Source organism: Orbilia oligospora (genome assembly GCF_000225545.1).
Source record: "Orbilia oligospora ATCC 24927 unplaced genomic scaffold scaffold00169, whole genome shotgun sequence".
NCBI classification, from domain to species: Eukaryota; Fungi; Ascomycota; class Orbiliomycetes; order Orbiliales; family Orbiliaceae; genus Orbilia; species Orbilia oligospora.
The window spans coordinates 105,600-125,444 of record NW_011645726.1 but is presented as its reverse complement, the minus strand read 5'-3'; the positions used below and the strand labels follow the sequence as shown (position 1 = coordinate 125,444).

Sequence of the window (19,845 nt, the reverse complement as noted above, 5' to 3'; positions counted from 1 at the left end):
TCACTTCTTCTTCTTCAATTTATTATCAACGACAACATCCGCCTTCCTAATCCCAGCCTTGACGAGTAACTTATCAACTTCGGCACTCTTATCGCCCTGCACCATAACTTCCACTAACCCCTCTGCCGCCTTCCCGCCACCTTCGATGGGCCCCTTCGTAACGCTGCTGGCCGCTACACTCTTCAACTCGTCCATAAACTTCCCTACATCAACACCAAACACCTCCAACCCCTTTATCCTAGTTACCACTTTCTTACCCTGTCTACTTTCAAGGGTAATAGTGATTTTAGGTGGCTGGCCTGATTTCGGTTTTGATTCCTCGCCTGAAGGGGAGATTATCGTATAATACTGTTGGTGAAGACGTAGAAATCTCTCTGCGAGTAGATCCCGTGTTGCACTGCCGGAATGTAATAATCTCGCATCTTTGGTATCGTCAAGGAGTAGATTGGAGAGCAATGGATTTAGCGTTACCATTCGTGCGTTTGTTGATGATACTAGCGTCTCCGATGGATCGGAGGGGGTAGGAGAAGTAAAGTATTTGTAGAGGGTATCCCTAACTTGCGAGGATGTATAGAATGCCTTGCTGGAAACACCGGCTGCTTCGTAGAGGATGTTTAGCTTCGCAGGTGGTTTATAGAGCTCTACAACCTTGATCGCCGTTGATGAGCCCGACGAAGAACTGGAGGAAGGGCCCGCAGCAGACTCGTCGACTGGTTTCTTCTTTGGCTTTGGGGTAACAATCGGGTAAGGTGTAAAATTGGCAAGTCGGGGAGAATCCCAATTGACGGCGTAGACGAAGACATCGCCACCCCGTTCCTTAATTTTCAAAAGGTCCTCTTTATCCATTTGTTTCAACATCTTTTGGATTTTCTTCCAGCTGGTCTTTTGGATTGAGTAGTTTGGGTTTTGGGTGTTCGGAAGTTTTGGAATTATGAGATTTGCGAGAACGTAAGACGATGGGAGTGGAAAGTTCAGAGAGTGGTGAGCATTCGAGACTCGTTCTGGGGAGTTCAAAATCGCATGGAGCGAATAAATCAGGGCATCGCGGAAGGCACTGTCGATTTCTGTATTCTTCATCAGTAAATAGACTCAGTAGACCCAAAAAGGGTGAAGGGTATGTACCATTCGTCGTCATATCCGGAAATGCAGGTTCATCATCACTTTCTTCCTTCTCCACCCTCTTCTCAGCAGACTTGGAACTCTCTCCAACCACTTCCTCCCCGATGCTGAGCCCCTCTAGCGAAACTCCTCCATCCTGCCCTTCCACTTCCCCAGCTACATCAGCTGCAGTAGTAGTGGCAACCTCTAAGATCTCCGGAGGATTTACTCCACTCCCACCAAGCCCCCAAAGCTCATCCCCAACCCAATGCAAAACTCTCACTGCCTTTCCCTTACCTCCTCTTCCACCACCACTCTCAATATCGGTCTCTGCAACTCCAACAGCAAGTACCACATTCTCTTTTTTATAATCCGCTACCCCTACAATCTCGCCAGCCTTCACCCCGCCGTCGCCCCCCGGTCTTCTTACTCCAAAAACACCAGGCATCATCAAATCAGCTCCTCCGTAGACCTTCTCCATCACGGCATCATGTGTATACACCACTGGTAAAACCTCATATTTGGCCGCTTCCCAACAGGTATACACGCTCGGAAACCATCCTTCGTCGCTTTTAACCCACAGCGGCCTTGTCTTTCCGTCTGTGAGAATAGTAGAATCATGGTGTACTCCCGAGTAGATTATACCGTTGACGGGCGATAACTGCGGCCCAAGCGTTGTAGTAAATTTGGCAGCGACAGTAGATTCTGGGAGAAGAGCGTTTCGAAGGGCAGTCACTGCCGGATCGATAGTATTATTTGTAGACGAACCAGCGGTGGGTTCTTCGGGAGTAGGTTCTGCAGCGGCTGTGTTGGTCGTAGATGCTGTGGAGGGGAGTGGGATGTTGAAATCGGTGATTATGCCGGTGACTAGCTTTCGGCGGTCTGAAGACCGGATTGGAGCTGCCGGTTTTACCTGATAAATTTGTTCATCAGTAACTCGCCTATCATGATGATTTTTGGTTAATATGGAGGAAACGGGGAGGGGTTATACCGTTGGTTTCTTCTTGAACATTGTTGAAGTTGGAAATTATTGTGCCTGAACTGGTCGTCCTCTTGTGAATTTATAGATAACCAAGTACTTGTAACCTAACAAGGCCCCAATATTCGATAAACAACCAACCTTGACCTGACGTACTAATTCACGACTAAGATGCAACAGCTGCAGCTTTATAAACCCCTCCCAGGCTAGCGAGAACAAGCAAAAGATAAAATAAGAAAAAACGGAGGATATACGACGTGACTCAACCCGATGAAATCAGAATGAATTGTTGCTGTTCTGTTACCCAACACTTACTAACAGGATAAGACACCCAAGAACGCGGTGGGGCGAATGGTAAATTGCCTAAAATGGAAATACTCCCTAATACGGTAAGCGATGCTTCAGATTTCAATTTAGTAGTTCCTGATCTGGTAATATTGGCTGGACACATACACTTGCAACATGCAACAACCTGCAGCAAATCAACATAAAATTCGATTAATTCAAATTGCGATAGAGACAAAGGATATGTGACTGGATGCATGAAGACTATCTAGGTGTCTTAGGAACTGGCCTCCTGCGCCGACCCAAGTATAATCCTCGAATTATTCCTGACGTTAAAACCACCCTCATATCCGTTTAATCGATATCGATCCAGTAAAATCAAATTCAAAGATATCAATCGGGTCCATAACCGACATCCTTCGGCCCACCAAGTCCATTGCACATACAAGTCCTGGCCATGATCCAAGTCAGACTAGGTTATCAAATCACCTTATACACCATCATGTATATTTACAATGCTCTAGATTCTAATAAAAAGAGGGAGGAGTGAGAGAAATCACACTTACATTCGAGTCCAATGTCGTCTCATATCCCCATGTACCTGCATCTCCACCTTATATTCTGTCTTGAACCCGCATCTCCGTCGCCCACACTGATAAATCCGACCACCGTCTGGCATAAACTCCACATATAGTCGGGGGAACAACCTACACCTTGTGTGTAGTTGAATGTATTCTCTTATTTCAGACGGGGAACGGTCCACCAGGTCTCGGTAGCAAGGGGGTGTCCCGCAAACCATCTTTATACCTCATACCTATCGTTACTCTTATAGCTAGGCTAGGTACTTGGCTGTATTAGACTAGTATACAGGGTATAGAACCCTTTAGTCTCGGTGCTCGGGGCTAGGCGAATCTCAATACCCAGGCAACTAGGTAGAAAGGTCTGTGGTCTCGGCGATGAAGAGATAAGCCGTTTTCCTAATGTGGCTGGTTGCTATGGAACTGTTGAGAGCTATTACGGGGTTTGGCAGGATGTGAGGGGGAGGGCAACACACAAAATACAACAGCTATTTGGGAAATATCCTCGCTACGAGACTGTATCCTCGCAACGGCTGACATCATAAGAATTTATCTATCTACAGGTTGCTATGCATACTGCGGATATGAACTTCAGCCAATTTTAGAAAACGGTAGCTAATAGTATAGTGTTCCTATCTATGACAGCATATCCTAAGTACCTACTTACTACCTAATGAAGGCGAAATGGGGGGGTAAACGTATTGCATTGTTCTGTTATATACAGGTCTGAGGTATGAAACATGATATCTATCTACCTAGGTACTTAAGTATCTATAAAATATATATGTACAAAGTATGTGAAAATGAGGTAAAGGTATGTTGCTGATGGCCAACTAAGAGAAAGGCTTGAGTGCGCAAAGGCCAGTCTCTTTTGGGCTGCAGCGGTTTGATATATGCAGCGGAAGGAGCTATGTCACATGGCAACCAAGGGACCAGAGACGAATTTCCAACCTGTTAGTAAACTGCAAGAAGGATAAACAAGTACCTTTTTGTTTATATGCATATAAAACTAACTAATTGTTGTTGTCAACCGGGCACCGAAACCTAGATAAAGAAAGTGTAGTGGAAACGTTAGCAGTATTTGCAACGGCCCCCGTCGAGACCGCTGACCCCAAAAGAAAGAAAGTAGAATAAAGAAAATATAAAATCGTAAATATGAAAAGTAAACAAACAATCTAAACAATCTAAGCTAAGTTTTTTTTTTTTTTTTTTTTTTTTTTGGGGTTTTCAATTTTTTTTTGGTTTTTTTGGTTTTTTGGTTTTATTTTTTTGCAAGGTTTTTTGTTTTCATTTTTTTTTGTTTTTTTTTTTGCTAAAAAGTTTCCACGTACCTTTGATTGTGCCAGGAGCGGGCCCCACCGGTTGTCCTCCGATATCTGCCTCTTGGTTAGTATCCCAGTAAACCAAACGTGAAATGTTATCTATGATACCGGTGACCGACCCGCTGCCCGTTTGACATTCGTACACCGACCACGATTTGTTCAACAACAGCTTAACGCTGAAGCATCTCCATGGTGATGTATGTCATGAAAGGCACAACATACTTTGCGAGGGGAGCAAGTGGGGCAACCGCCTTGATTGCACGCTCTACGAAAGTGGGCTTTCTCTCTGCGCATGCAGAGAGGCCATCGAGCGCAATGGCAATCTTGGCGGCGTTTTCTGCTTCCCTCTCAGCCTGTGCTCTCTTTTTCGCCTCGCGCTCCAACTTACCAATAGCGAGCATTCGCTCGAGCTTGTGCTTAGCAGTGTTTCGGTTGAACCATTGCTGGTCAACCTCAACTCCGCCAGCCTTGCTACGAGCGGCCGAAACTACCGGGGCTTTGTTCCCAGAATCCACTCTGACTTCGTGAACCGGGGTCAAATCGACCCAGAAACTCGCAGGCTTCATCGTGAATTTGGTTCGTGCCACCGGAGGTAATGCTCTACGGGCCATCTCCTCCCAAGCGGCCTCTTTAGCGCATTCCTGCTCCCATCGTTTTTTGGAACGCTCAGCTTCCTCGCGGAGGATTTCAGCCTCAGTCTTTGGTCGTGGAACACGAACGGCCTTCATCTGCATAGCAGGTGAGTTGGCCTCCATCAACTGGGCGACATTGCTGGCACGGACGAAGGCGAGAAGGGTGGCAGTAACAGATGGGCAAACTAGGGCAGAAACAATGGGAGCAGGCATGAGGCAACCAACCGGCTCCATCCTAGGAGAAGGAAAACAGATATCCATAGGAGTCGGTGGCGATTCCATGGGAGTCGAAATCTCCATGGGAGTAGCAGCAGCAGGGGGAGGGGTAGCAGGGGAGGGCGTGATTGGGAAGCTAAAAGCAAACTCCGCCGGAATGGAAACAGGCTTCTTGGCTCGACAAGCAGCGATCTTTCGCTGCTTGGGAGCTACAGGAGCCGACGGAGCAACAGAAACAGACGCGATACTAGACCCAGCAGTTGTAGCCGGAGCTGCTGCTGTAATTGTAGTGGTGGTGGTGGTGGCGGCAGAAGCTGGAGCCACAGGAGTAGTGGTGGGAGCAGTAGCTCCGAAGGCGAAGGTGAATTCCATGACGGCTCGGTCGATGGAAGAAGTTGATGATGAATATGAAGATGGAGATGAAGGTAGAGATGAGATGATGAGAGCGTGGAGGAGGAGGAGTTATCACGAAGGTTTCTCAGAAGAGGAAGCTTGGACGCGATGGAGAAGAAAGAAGGGAGGAAGAAGAAAGAAGGATGGAGATAGAGGGGGGGTCCTTTTATAATCACATTTCTCGGCGAGGGAAACTTTCACATAAATATGCTGTCTCGGCGACGTCAACTCGTCTACTCAATGTCTATCATATCCTGTGTCGTCATAGGAACACACCTAGAGACCCTTAGATCTATGAGCGTATGTTTACAGGTATTCTGTGATTGATATACGTTCTACCCGACGATGAAATATTGTATTATCGATCGGTGTGGTACTCCCACTCCGAATCACCTGTTGAATCTCACCACCGAAAATGCGTCTAGGGCGACCTAATACGAATAAAACTACGCGGAAGCCTATCAGTGCCTTCTGCTCATCGTTCTTTGTCATCCCGAGTACCCTGTGGATGCTCTTTGAACATGTATCTCAACTGTTTAAAACATCTGCTTTTTTAGGTTCGTCTCTAGGTACATTTTCGATTGCGGATAGTCTCATCAAGTATCGCCAAATTTATATTACCAAGTCTAGATCTACGGTAGTTAAGCCCTAAACTGCAGACGACGGCTCCAATAATTTCTCGTATACGCGCTGAAAAGAGACCTTTATTCCTCTTCGTGGTTACAGATACCGCCTATGCAAACATCCTTTGAGACGCGTAATATACAAAGTCTATCATCTACTGTGCTCTAACCACCCTTCGAAGATTTCAATACGCCTCCGATATGCTATTTGCGCATCGAGAGTCTCAGATTCCCGTCATTATACCCTAGTACTCAGACAATCTCGAGTATTCACAACTGCTACACGTGTTGTCGCTAGGGCGTTCAGTATACATGCTTTTCGCTGCTGTCCATGTTCAATATTCCTTATAGTTTTCCAGGCTAATATCTGACATCAGTTCGATAGGGCCCACTACATCACATCGAACCACTTACTGCCGAATATCGATACATTTTCTCGAGTCTCGATCTCCAAGACAATCAGCTAGACGGATCTGTTGGATTTTTTGTGTTGGCAGACGTCGCTTATTTCTGAATCTGGATACTACCCGATTGGGAATTCTAACTAGCGTCTTAGCCAACCGCGTACTGTATATGTATCTACGGACACACCTGGCCTAGGACCTGGTGGAAATTATGACGTTGAGCTGGATTTGACATCTTAGAATGCCTCCAAAATGCCTCGCTCTGAATTTTGGGTACTTGCTAAATCCCAAGTAATATAATTAAGAGTTTCTGAGCGACCCTCAGGGCCACCGAGTCTCCCGAAATTCCTCGGGTAGCTATCCTTACGTATCGTCAGGGCTGGTGACCTGCGTTTGGTAATCGATCTTTCTTCGTTTTGTAGCCTAGGACAGCCTAGTCGCTAGGCGAGTGCTGAAGGTCTAGGATTAAAATGAATATTTGGTTTACATAGTCCGCCTTATATACTTAATTATAGTCACAAAAAGGCACATAGAAGGGAAATCGGATCCTAGGTATAGCGCCATTGCTCTTCTAGCTCATGAGATATATGAAATCTATAACTCAGCTTACCCCCTGCTTATGATCTAGCCGGCCGACCGGACTTTAGTTGGTTTCTAATACTTCACCGGTAGAACGTTCAACTACAACAGTAAAAGGTCATGACGTGCATCTCGCCAAAACGAAGCGCAGGGACTAGGACTTGACCACCGAGGCGCCATACCTTCGGTGTCTACACTATCAGGCTTCAACAGAACATGATATTACACATCTACACTATGCGATTATCTCGTCGCCAGGCTCCTCAACTGTGTTGAGGAACTATGTGATATTCTCAATTAAGTACTCGAGTACTCTTCTTTGAGTATATGCGACTAAACCTTCTCTCTGCCATGGTTCGTGGATTCGCTCGCTAACGAAGCTGCATATGTACTAGGCAAAACCTAGTTAACCTCCTCTTTCGAGCTCCGGCTCCTATGAGTCTATCCCTCACACCTCTTCATAAATTCCATCACCTAGGCCCAAGGCTCTGTTCGTGTAGCCTCATATCCAATAAAATATCGATCTCTTTCCGGCTCTCTCACCTAATGCCGTCTATAGCTTACCTTTGAGACATCTCCAGATATCCTTCCTAAGATCTTCAACGTCCTGAATAGCTGAAACTGGGACATCCCTCAGGAATTCAAGCACCTCTGTCAAATACCCCGATTGCACAGACGGATATTGAAGGACGTGAGGTACCGTGCAAATCACCTCCAAGCTTTCGTCACCAAGGCATCTTGCCGACACTAGCCTCGCTAAGTCTAAAAATAAGGCTTATTCTACATGTCATTCTATGAAAGGTCGCGAAATCAGAAGACCAATCTCGAGGCCAGAAGACAACCACCATGATGGCTTCAGACTTTACACGGCACTAGTCCCGTAGCACTCAAATAATGTGCCCGGAGGGCTCAAATTCCCAAAGCGGATTTCCTACAGGCGAGCCTTTGGGCGCATACGGGTTCTAGCACATAATAACCTTCTAGAAATCTAATCAACTCAGGCGAAAACAGAGCGACCACGCGGACTAGAAAAAAGCACGAGGCATTAGTGGGTTTTAACTCTCGTCGTCTTACGTGGGGCCCCGTCTACCTAGGCTATTCTCGCTATCCCACTCAAATACCGCTATTTTCTCACGTGGGAGAAATTTACACAGCAATATATTTATGGGTAATACGTACTGGGTTAGAGTTTAAGGTTGGAACTGGCTTCGTACCCAGACACATCAAAGTGTTGCCGTTGGAACTGGACCCGAATACTTTAATCCTTAATACCCAGGCTGTAATCACAAACCAGTGATTTTGCGATATTCTATTCCTAGGGTCGATCTACTACTATTAATTTATCATTTAAGTAATCTATAAAGGGCTTTGTAAGAGCTAAACGTTTTTGGGCCGGTACTAAATCCCTGGCCTCTTACAAATCGCATCGAGAAATCCAATTCTTTCCCTAACAAACCTCAAACAACTTCAAGCTATTGCGGAGTAACTAGCTAGAATAAGAGTAGGCACTGTAGCTTTGTGTGCCATTCTTATGGGAGACTCATAGCCTGGGGACTTGTGGTTGGTTCACACATCAGATATTTTTCTTTTCATATTACTACTTGCGAGATATCGTTTTCACCACTTCGCTTGAGGGTATCTAGTAAGGAGTTTTAAATGGGTGAAATAAGTTTTCATCACAATCTTGACATGTTAACATTCATCTCGTCGTCCTTTTTTTTCAAAGACGCAGGCGTACCCCGGAATTAACAATGATGTTTCCACAAAATTGGTATTCCGCCATAGTCTCGTAATAATTCCGCCATAGATATACAGAGGGATAAGAGCTTTACATCGCCGAAGAGTCTAAAATGCTGCGATTATGCATCCGACCTACGCTCATTCTGCTTGCACAAAAGTGGCGCCTATTAGAATATCAAAAGTTAATTACTTAGAGTACATCTTAGCAACTGGGGGGAAGGGCATATGAAAAGAATTATTATTATACCTTGTACGTATTGGGAATTATTGATCGAAATACGACTGTGATGTAGGAAACCGACGTATGTACTTCATTAATAAATAAAACCGCCAAGCCATCATGCGTGGACCGCAGATATTAGGTACATGATATACTAAATCACAGCCGGTTTACGGTGTAAAGCCGTTCTATTAGGGTCTCTATCTAGTTTAAAAAGTTGCTCTGCACGCCAACTAGCACAAGACAACCGGATTGAATGGATTGATATTAGGAAGGTTCGCTCTTAACCTCAGCTTGGATAGCCAGATTACGGCGTAGCTGTCTATATACTAAGTATACATATAAGATGTCACGAGATACATCTTATAGAATTCGATCCCGTAGACAAGGCGGGCTTGGTAAAGCTTCACACTGGAGAAACTTAAATGAGTAATAGGCACGGTATATTAGACCCATCATACGGATATTTCCATAAAGGCTAACATGTCGACTAAAAAGCCTCCCAAACGGGTCATACACCAGAGTTTCACAGTCATATTCCTTCAGACAAAGTCGACGAGCATGTGTAACTAGTCTAGTCAGGTTACACGAACGCCAATTATTAAGATATATTAAAAGGAAGGAATTCGCTTACCCCTTTGTCAGTGAGGCTTCGTTGGGTAGAAGCACTCGAGGACTATTTACATGTATTAATTGATCAATGAGGAAGGGGGTATTACTAATTACTACTCACGGAATATTTCTGAGCATGAATCATATATGCGTAACACAAGACAAAGCAAGCACAAAAAGACGATTATATAGAGTATATATACTTGTCTCGTACCCAGACTTGGAAGATAGTATACAGCTTGGGTGATCATGACTTAAGGCACGCGGTAGAAACTACTCGACAAAGTGTGGACCGCGTCTGCAGTACGAGACTAGGCTATATATATATATATATCTACAGCTTATCTTATAGCCGCTGGGTTTTCGCAATCTGTGGTGATAGTGTTACGCATAACAAGCCCCCGCAAAAGAAGAAAATTCTACCACCTAAAGAATCAAGATTACATGTATGAAATCTGACCGTCGAACGGGAGAGCTGAAAAGGACTTGGTGTCAAACGATTCATATTCCCATTGCTTTCGATATATAAAAACTCCGTCCTAACCACAGTCGGTCCTTATATATTCAAATACCAACGTAAGCATATGTATATACTAATTAAGAGTATTATTTCTGAAAAATGCATGCGCATCGGGCAATAGCGATGGGAATGGGTCGATGAAGGGTATAATCAATACGAGATCAAGATAGGACATAACTACCTAGTATTACATACAAAACACAATAATTAGTCAGACATAGCTACAGATAGCGAATCTTTCTTACTCCTGCCCTCCATTAGTTCCGCCTTCAATATGGTATAACTACAGAATTCAAAAATACTCAACAAATAAATTGTAACTGCTTGAGCGGTAAGCACCAGGCAGACGGGAAGCAACCCGAAAAAAAGGGGGGAAACCCGATTCAAGTATATACGTTTGCGAGAACCCAAATCGAAGATTAATCTGCTAAAAATAGAGTGTTAAAAGTATGATCCAAACAACCAAAGGATATATGTAGTGCGGGAACTAATACCCAAGACCCCAAATATTTGAAAGACCCGAGTACTGCGAACCAATTGTCGCTTGGGAAAACAGATGTAGAATGAATCCAAAAGAATGAAGGGGAATGTAAATGGATAACGCAAGAGCAGAGATGATCTCATGTCCCAGTAAAAAGAAGCTTTTGAAAGGAGAAAAAGGAGAAAAAGTGCTACATCGATACCCAGTTCCAAACCGTAGGCCGGGCCCTATACAAAAATACCATTCCCTCTTCTGGATCACATAGAGTTGAGAATGAAGAAAGGAAGCCACCCCTCAAAAAGAATACGCCAGTAGACAGCCTCTGTACACGCAAGATTATTCCCTATTATCACGTTTCAATATTAAGCGGCCCCATCCCGAATAGCTCCATCTCTCGCCAATTTATCTGCCATTTCGTTTCCTACGACTCCTTTATGCCCATTAACCCATTCAAATTTCGTCTTTGCCCCCCCCTGCGTTATCCGTTCCTCGATAAGGTTCAGGATTTCTTCAATGATATCCTGATTTTCAACCGGTTTCCCGGCGGCAGTCTGCCAACCATTGGATCGCCACTTCTGGAACCACTCAGTGACACACTGGATCGCATATTTACTGTCTGTGAAGATAAGGATCTCTCGATGTTTAGGAGCGATCTCGATGGCACGGAGGATAGCCGAGAGCTCAGCACGGTTGTTTGTCGCTCGCGAGTCGTTCAATGGTTCCGAGACGTTCCTGTAGGATTACCCAGTTAATTTGCATATTGGCTACTAATGTAGCGGGTATGATGCAGCTTACCTTTTGTCCCCTGGTCCGAACCAAATACCTACGCCAGCTCTGGCGCTGGCACTTCCATTCATGAGGGAGCTTCCATCGGTGTATATCTTCAGCACAGCGGTTTTCTTCGGCACTAGAACGTTCCGCATCAACTTAGGCGACGAGCGCTTGACGATATTTCCCGAAGTCTCTATTTCCACCTCTTCCAGAATATTATCATCCAAAATCTCGGTTTGTTCCTTACCGGCATCATCGAGCAGACCAGCCTCCCTGAGATCTGCATTAAGATCCTCGTTATCGTCGAGAATACTCTCAATAGCGGTACTGCTCCTTCTGCTACCAGCGGTCCCAGCACCCGACATCTTGCGACGCGTATTCCTAATGTCCTCATCCTCTCTCGTGTCCCCCCCGGCGGCTGCGGCTGCGGCTGCTGCAGCGTTAGCAGCGCTTACGCTTTCGGCGAGGCCACTATGCTCCCCGACACCTCTCACAAAGGCTTCGGCCTCCTCTCTTGTCGAGAACTGCCTAAACTTCGGGTTCTTCACTCCGACAACGTGTTTCTGGCACTCCTCCCAACTCGTGTAGACACCAGGCGTGCCACCACTCCTGACACCGTAAAATTTAGGAACGTAAGATGGACTGTTAGGATCATTGCTCGGGTCCTTTCCGGAGAGATATTGTTCTGCTTCTCCCTGAGTGGTGAATGATTTGAACTCGGCTTTCTTGAAGCCGGTGACTTGCGCGAGGCAGTCCTGATAGGTTTTGTAGATTCCGGGTGTAAAACCAGTACGGACAGCGTAGAACTTAGTAGTCTCGGAGGCTGGACGCTTTCGTTTGAGCATTTCGGCCAGGGCTACGTTGTAGCGACGGAGGAGCTGGAGGAGGGGTTTCTGACGCGGGATGGTAGGCAGATGGTGATCCACTAAAAAATCTCAGTGGAGGAGACAACCGTCAAAAATATAAAAATAAACCCCGGAAGGTAATATAGCGCGCAGGATGAATTCAGATGAAAGGGTATCTCGATGCAGCGATCCTATACGATTTACGGCAGAGGTATGTAGATATGGTCCAAGTAATGCGGTGTCGGAGCTACGAGAAGTCGAATTAGCGGTTGGTGCTCATCGCAAGGCTGCCAAAAACGTGCACGCCTCACCTTATTTGAATATCGGACAATACCTAACAAAGAACAAAGCAGGGAATGGTACCTTCAATTGCTAGATATCGCTTGGTCTAGAGGTACCGAATGAGTCGCGTCGATGGGCAAGAGTACAATGGAAGTCGAGGCCAATGGTGAGGTTTGTGGCACGGAGGAGACGGAGAGAGGTTAGTTGGGGGCAAGGAAGGGAGGAGGGAGGGAGAGGAGGCCGGCAGGAGGAGTCTGCCACTACCGCTGCCACCAAAAACAACACATTATTTACTATCAGATCAGGCTATTTTAATGATTGATATTTATCTTGGTTTCAATTCAGTTCTTTTGGCTCTATCAAGTTCATCTATCCAGGCAAGATATCTAAGTGTATATATTATGTACAGTGGGACGGAGGAAGAACAAGAAAAACGCTTCATCGGGAACAAGTAAGTCAACAAAGTCGGGAATCAACCAAGCAAATCCGTATTGAATCGCCTCTACTGACGGGGCAGCGATTCAATACCACCCGTGCCGACTCTTTCCAAATGGAAACCGCAAGGGTGGCAGTTGTAGTATATTGCAGCGTACACGCGCATATCTCAATCATTTCCCGGTCATATTATCACTCATATAAAATGAGTCCCTCTATCGGGCAGGACTTCCATTTATAGGTATTGGTAAAAGCAAGGCAAGAACATAACAAGATATCAAAAAAGTCTGCTATGTAGCCATACTTTTACTCGTCGGCTCCAATGATAATCTCCTTCTTCAAATCCCCTTCCTTACGCGGTGCGACACCGAGCCCGTTCCTGTTCCTGAAGAACAAGACACCACTTCCCTCAGCACCAACTGGCTCCTCAACAAAGTGGCACCACCTAGCAGAATGCCACAAAGCAGCGAGGAAACCCCAGCTGCCGCCCTCGGTATTGGAACGGTAATGTTCACCCATGACCTCCTTGAGGGCCTCGGTGGCCTCATCGGCGTTGTAGAATGGGATTGAAGAAACGTAGTGATGGGCAACGTGGGTTTCGATGATACCGTGGAGGAGATGACGGCCAATGAAACCGAACTCACGGTCAATAGTAGCAGCAGCACCACGTGTGAAGTTCCAGGCAGCTTGGTCATAGTGAGGGAGAGTGGGGTCTGTGTGCTGGAGGTATGTGATGGCAACTAGTGTGAAAAAAATATAAATAGTTAGCCTCCTATTCGCAAAATCATTATGTAATACATATATGGTAACTTACCCAACCAGTGGTTAACCCAAAGATACGGAATACCGTACCAAACTAGAACATTGGCAGCACCCCACCTCTGGCAGGCGGTGTACAGGATGAAGCCCATAATAGCCAAACCCAGATCGCTCAACAAGATCAATTTGCTGTGCTTGAACTCATAAAGTGGAGAGGCAGGATCGAAGTGGTTGACACCAGTAAACCAACCATTTTTCTTTCCCTTACCACGGCCCTCGGATTGTCTCTCGTGGAAATTGTGGCCAGTGACATTAGTGATCAAATACAACGGCCATCCGAAAAGCTGTTGGGCAATCATATGGCCGGCAGTGTAGAGAGGAGTTTCTTCCATCAATTCACTGACCTGAGCACCAAACTTAAGGGCGTATTCGGCGCGTGTGCGTGGAACGAAAACCATATCACGCTGCATATGACCAGTTGCCTTGTGGTGCTTGTGATGGGAGATTTGCCATGAGAAGTATGGGACCAAGAGCGATGAGTGAAGAATCCAGCCGACTGTGTTGTTGATAGTCTTAGAATCCGAGAAAGCACCATGACCACATTCATGAGCCATGACCCACAAACCAGTTCCGAAGAGACCTTGAAGGACAGTGTAGACTGCCCAGGCTACAGCTCGACCGTAGACATTAGGAATAGCTGGGATGATATAGTTGTTGAAGGCAATGAATGTGACAGTCAAGTAAACCATATCCCGGAAAACATAGCTCAATGACTTCAAAGCACTTCGCTTGAAGCAGTGCTTTGGAATAGCATCATAGATGTCCTTAATGGTATAGTCTGGAATCTTGAATTCCTGACCATACGTATTGATGAGCTTGGGATGGCTGTTGGTCTTGACATCAAGGTCGCTGAGAGAGGTGTTTGAGGAATGAGGAGATGGGTTGAAAGATGGAGAGTCGGAAGGAGAAACCGAATTCGAGGTCGAATAGGCTGATTTCTCCGTGCTGGCCCGTTTGGCAGCAGCTGGTCGAACTGTCGCCGGCATCTTTGCTGGGAATTTATATTCAGAGTCTCTCGGTTTTTGTGTTGTGCCTTCAAGCTACAACAAGCCTGCCAAAACAGCTACAGTACGTCCTATTAAAAAGAAAGAAAGAAAGAAAGACCGTTAGACCATTGATCTGAAAAAATGACACCACGATGAAGTCCAGGTGATATCGAATAGACCTACCAGAAAAAATTAAAGGCAGTTGACCAGAAGGGTTTGCTGATGGGGGGAAGAGGGAGAAGGGAGAGAGAGAAGAGTCGAGCGGAGGGAAAGATCTGAGCTGGTTAAGAAAGGGACGCAAATGTGGGACCTGTTTGAGATTCTCCTCAACAAAATTCAGCCAAGCAGACGACTCTAAAGCTTCTGCAGCACCTATAATTGTATCAAAGTAGACAACTTCCTGGGGCCGGGCTGTCTCTATCTCATCGACCGTGGCCTGACTATCGACTGAACTTCAAAAGAAATTGTATCCTTTCTTTCTCCAGGTTTTGCGGATGCGTGGAGGGTTTTATACGCCTTCCCACCCCCCAGTTATAACACAGAGTTCTTATCAATCGCAAACGTCTCAGTGGACCAACTTCGACAACATATCCCTCTTTCATGATCAATGCATTGTTGATAGCGCTCACAAGACATCAGTCTCAGTGGCCCCGACCTCGACGGCAAAATTTAACATGCATGGCGTTGAATTTTCTTAAAACCAAGTCCTGTCACAAGCTTGGGGGAGCAGGGAGGCCTGGACAGTTCAAGCGAATGGCAAAGAGCATGACCACGGTGGGCAACTTTTTTATGTCTTTCTTCTTCTTCTCCTATATTATCTCTCTGTGGATTACATGAATATCATGGCCAGATTTATGGCAAGCTGACTACGCTAGCCAACTTGGACGAGAATGTGAGGGCGAGTGCGAAAATAGAAGAAGAAGAAGAAGAAAAATGCCTGCATGGGGGTCGAAAACTGCACATCCACACGCAGATTCTCTCGCACATATACTACGCTCGCAGTTATTATCGAATGTTGAAAAGTCTCAAATACTAAAGTCAAACTGTTTGCAATCGACCGACCCTTCCATTGGCCCGCATTTTCAACCGAATTGAAAGGGTCAAGCTTATGTTACAACAGACACATACATATACATGTTTTGCATTGAGCTGCATGCCATCTCATATGACGAGGGGCAGGAAGCAGCAGGATTTGTGCTCCAGTTCAACAGGTTTCAGGGCAATATCGCTGGAAAGCCTTGCCTCAGCTGCTCAGCCGTCTCCCGATTTCTCCGCATTTTCGCGATCAAATGGAGAAGTTGCGTTAGGGTTCCCAGAAGAAAAAAAAGCTTGACGCTGTTAATTATCGATATGTCCCGTCCATTATCGATATCAGATGGAAAACTTTTGCCAAAAAACCCTCATTGTTCGATATCGGCTCCATCAAAACTAGCATGTGAAAAAGGGATCACCCCTAGCTCTGGATCGAGCTCCACTAACCAATAATATACCTTGCCGCCGTCATGCAGGGTCGCCTAGATCTTTCCTCGATCAGTTAGCGTCGGCGGCCAAATGCACTGTTTTTTTATATTTGCGTTGAGCCTTCATACTTTTCGTTTTTTTTTTGTTGGGGATAAAAATGATATTTTCCGGACAGCTGTCCAATTGAGGTATTCGTCCCGGACAAACGAAGCCCACGTTAATTGGTCGTCGCACGCATCATTTCCCATTGCATACCACGGTCTGTTGCGTGCAGCCATGCATCAGTTGTGGAGGAGCTGTCAACTATTAACTCCACATAATAGCGCCTGGGATTGTGCAGAGATCAAGACCTGACTACTTAACTAAGAAGAGGGTGAACAATTTGATTGTGGTGCGCTGAGCTGATACCTATCGGATATGTGCGTGGACCAGTCTCAGCCAGCACTCTTGAATTTCATGCCATGATAAATGACTCCTGCCAGAGTATCAAAGCGTAGGAATGTAAATTGACCAGGCTGACTCGCGAGTCAGGACACTCAGCATTCTTTGGACCATGGTTGGTACCCCCCAGCCCAGCTAACTCGAGTATCCGTGTACCCCACTTCCCCTTCCGATGACCACCATTTAGCGGACTTGTGTCTATCGAGTTCTAGTAGTAGATGATCAGAATTGTTTCATATATATTGCAACTATGAAAGTAACCCATCACCCTGCCTCATTTGGAGTCTCATAGCTAGGGTTAGGGACCGTATACGCCTAGGTGTCTATAATGCACGAGGGTGGTCTAGCATGGGATAATCATATACACAGTATATAAAGTGGGTCTACTACAAGCCATTCTTTGTCGTCAAGGTTCAAAATATTGAAAGAAACAATCGAATATTGATAGAAATGTAGGTCGACCCCTCGATAAGCCACCTCCTCTCTCGACATACATTCCAACAAGCTATCTTCCCTTCTGGTCTGGCAAACTCCCCTATTAGTCCAAATTGCTCAAATCGCCTCCATGGCCACACAATCGCCCCAGCTTCTCAGCTGGTTGATGCGGCAGTGTGAGCTACAACTGGCAATATATATTCCCTTCTAGCAGTGGGATCGACGATGGACGAACTCCTCCATGGATCTCGCCGGAATTCCAAGCCGGGCTCTTCTCATAGGACTTCGCCATACTTCCTATAGCTTAAACCTATCAAATCTACGCATCGAAAGATGTCGCTAGGATTCCAGCTATTCAATGGGATCGAGAACCCGTTTCGACGAAATATTGGTCACATTTCAGCCGGCTCAGGCGACAAATACTTGGGCCTTTCGCAGCAACTGATGTAATTTCACGAATGAAGTCAGCTACACTTTCCTCCTTGCGGTTCCAAGTGGGACGTATTTATACCAGGGTTCCCGCCAGCATCAGATCGTGAATTGCAGTATTGTAATGAACATGTCGACGAGGCATCTATACAGATCTGTTGCATTTTGAACCCTCATCTGCGTTGTGCAACCCCAACCTTCATCATCAATATACCAAACACCTCGACCTCGCACATCTTCATAAAACCACTAAGATAAGACATTTCGGGGCTGCGGAAATTGGATATATAGACGTACATAGTATGTTATATCAGCCTTCCCCAACGACCAATTTACCCATTTCACTTCAAGAGTGATGTTGAAACCGTTGAACCAGACCACGTTTGCCCTCCACTTTTCCACAGCGTCAGAGAGGTGCGCGACAATCAAAGTCTTGTCCCTCGGCATCTTCTCACTGACTAAGCCTGCCTTCCCTCGAGATCCCCCACGCTAACAAAAAGAACTACCAGTATTCCTTCATCCGATCTGTCCATTGCTGACAGGTTTCCTTGTTTCCCCTCAGAAAAGTGGCATGTGCTTTTAATTTCAAACCTAGACATTGTATGTAGCAAACGATTCGGAGCACATACGACATCGAGACACTTGTGGAGACCACGTCAACGGAGCCTTTTTTTACGGCAGAACCGTTGGCGGATTCAGCCGGAAATACTTCCTCAAGATCTTATAAACATCCCTCCTTCCTTTTCTTTCTTTTGACATCTTGTTCTTTGTTTGTCGTCGACCCGTCTACCATTTTGATCTCGTTGGAGCCTCATTCGATTCGGATAAACTACCCCTTTTCTACTAGTAAACAAGCCCCTGCAGCTGGTTACTCAGCCTTGACAAGACTATATCCAGGCTGCGTTGTTGTGTTGGCCGTGACGTTGAACTGACGACTTCAACTTCAACTTCCAATCCCTTGCGGGCGTTAGATCTATCATATATTATATATTTCTTTCTACCAGGTAGTACATCCGGATCGCTGGTCCTCGAGGGAACCCACGATGCCTCTTATAAGCACAATCACCACCCCACTCGTGAACAACCTTCGTTCGCTGCTGCTTGCTGGTGCAGCATACGCCAACCCGCGAAGCTTGACTGTCAGCAAGCTTGGGCGTCTGCTGGCTGTCCTTATCGTTCTTGCGAATCTTAAGGTCATTCCTTTCTTCTGGCACGTAAGTATCCGCTCCTTCCGATGTCTCGTTGTAGTTCGTGAAAACTAATGTTCGCGGTTGTGTGTTACGTAGTCACGCTTTTGGTATGCTCTCTATACTCACCTCCTCCTACGTCGCCGTATCCTGCCGAACCATACACAGCTCTTCGCACCCGTTAAAATCGTTGCCCGGGCGCCATTATACGAATGTGATTTTAATTACCACAAGTCGAACTCTACCTACTTCTCCGACCTCGATATAGCGCGTACGCACCTGGTCGCGCATCTTATTAAGAAATCTCTCCGATTGCGACGGCAGAGGGGTGACAAACCGCTCTATGTGGCATTGGGAGGTGTTATGTCGCTATTTAGACGGGAGATTAAGCCTTATGAAAAGTATGAAGTGTGGAGCCGTGTCCTCGGATGGGATAACAAATGGTTCTTCGTCGTCAGCCATTTCGTAAGCGCGAAGGGTGACCCTAAGCACGGTGGCAAGAGAAAGATATACGCTAGCTCCTTGAGCAAGTACGTGTTCAAAGTGGAGAGAAAGACGATACCACCAAACGAAGTCCTTGAAGAATCTGGCTTGCTACCGAAGAAACCGGAAGCTCCGGTTGTAGTCGAAGATTCAAAGATGGCGAAGCCAGCTGGCTTGATGGAGAGTGCAGACTTGATTGTTAAAACGGAGGTGCTGCATCCACATTTGCAGCATTTAGACACTGAGTCGAACGCCGGAAGTGATGCAGGCACAAGTACTCCTGCGATTCTCAAACAATCGTCTTCGGATGACGATCTCGCCATTGAAGAAGAACAGTTGGAGTTGGTTGATAAGATCACAAAATGGGACTGGGAGACCGTTGAACGTTTGAGGAAACAGGGACTCAAAACGGCGCATCACATGCTTGGCCTTGATGCTTTGGAGGGAGAATTCGAGAAGGGTAACGAGCGGGTCGGGAATAGGGTCTCTGGCTACCCGGCTTCTATCCTTGGCCTCTCTTGGGCGTAAATATGAATCAAATTGGGGGCGTTTACTGTTTATAGAATCTTACATCTCCAAGATGGGGAAA

The 19,845-nt window shown here is 46.0% G+C and overlaps 5 protein-coding genes across 5 annotated transcripts; 1 reads left to right on the top strand and 4 right to left on the bottom strand.

The window, feature by feature from the left end:
* On the bottom strand, positions 1 to 2,110 carry AOL_s00169g32 (uncharacterized protein; the record flags this gene model as incomplete). Its single annotated transcript, XM_011127389.1, has 3 exons — positions 1 to 1,064; positions 1,123 to 2,011; positions 2,090 to 2,110. 3 exons carry the CDS (start codon positions 2,108 to 2,110, stop codon positions 1 to 3), a joined length of 1,974 nt encoding a protein of 657 aa, XP_011125691.1.
* Positions 2,111 to 4,432: 2,322 nt separating this feature from the next.
* On the bottom strand, positions 4,433 to 5,482 carry AOL_s00169g31 (uncharacterized protein; the record flags this gene model as incomplete). Its single annotated transcript, XM_011127388.1, has 1 exon — positions 4,433 to 5,482. One exon carries the CDS (start codon positions 5,480 to 5,482, stop codon positions 4,433 to 4,435), a length of 1,050 nt encoding a protein of 349 aa, XP_011125690.1.
* Positions 5,483 to 11,044: 5,562 nt separating this feature from the next.
* On the bottom strand, positions 11,045 to 12,298 carry AOL_s00169g30 (uncharacterized protein; the record flags this gene model as incomplete). Its single annotated transcript, XM_011127387.1, has 2 exons — positions 11,045 to 11,414; positions 11,478 to 12,298. The coding sequence occupies 2 exons, from the start codon at positions 12,296 to 12,298 to the stop codon at positions 11,045 to 11,047; spliced, it is 1,191 nt and encodes a 396-aa protein (XP_011125689.1).
* A 1,023-nt stretch (positions 12,299 to 13,321) lies between these two features.
* On the bottom strand, positions 13,322 to 14,820 carry AOL_s00169g29 (uncharacterized protein; the record flags this gene model as incomplete). Its single annotated transcript, XM_011127386.1, has 2 exons — positions 13,322 to 13,755; positions 13,830 to 14,820. The coding sequence occupies 2 exons, from the start codon at positions 14,818 to 14,820 to the stop codon at positions 13,322 to 13,324; spliced, it is 1,425 nt and encodes a 474-aa protein (XP_011125688.1).
* Positions 14,821 to 18,629: 3,809 nt separating this feature from the next.
* On the top strand, positions 18,630 to 19,784 carry AOL_s00169g28 (uncharacterized protein; the record flags this gene model as incomplete). Its single annotated transcript, XM_011127385.1, has 2 exons — positions 18,630 to 18,800; positions 18,873 to 19,784. 2 exons carry the CDS (start codon positions 18,630 to 18,632, stop codon positions 19,782 to 19,784), a joined length of 1,083 nt encoding a protein of 360 aa, XP_011125687.1.
* Positions 19,785 to 19,845: the final 61 nt, after the last annotated feature.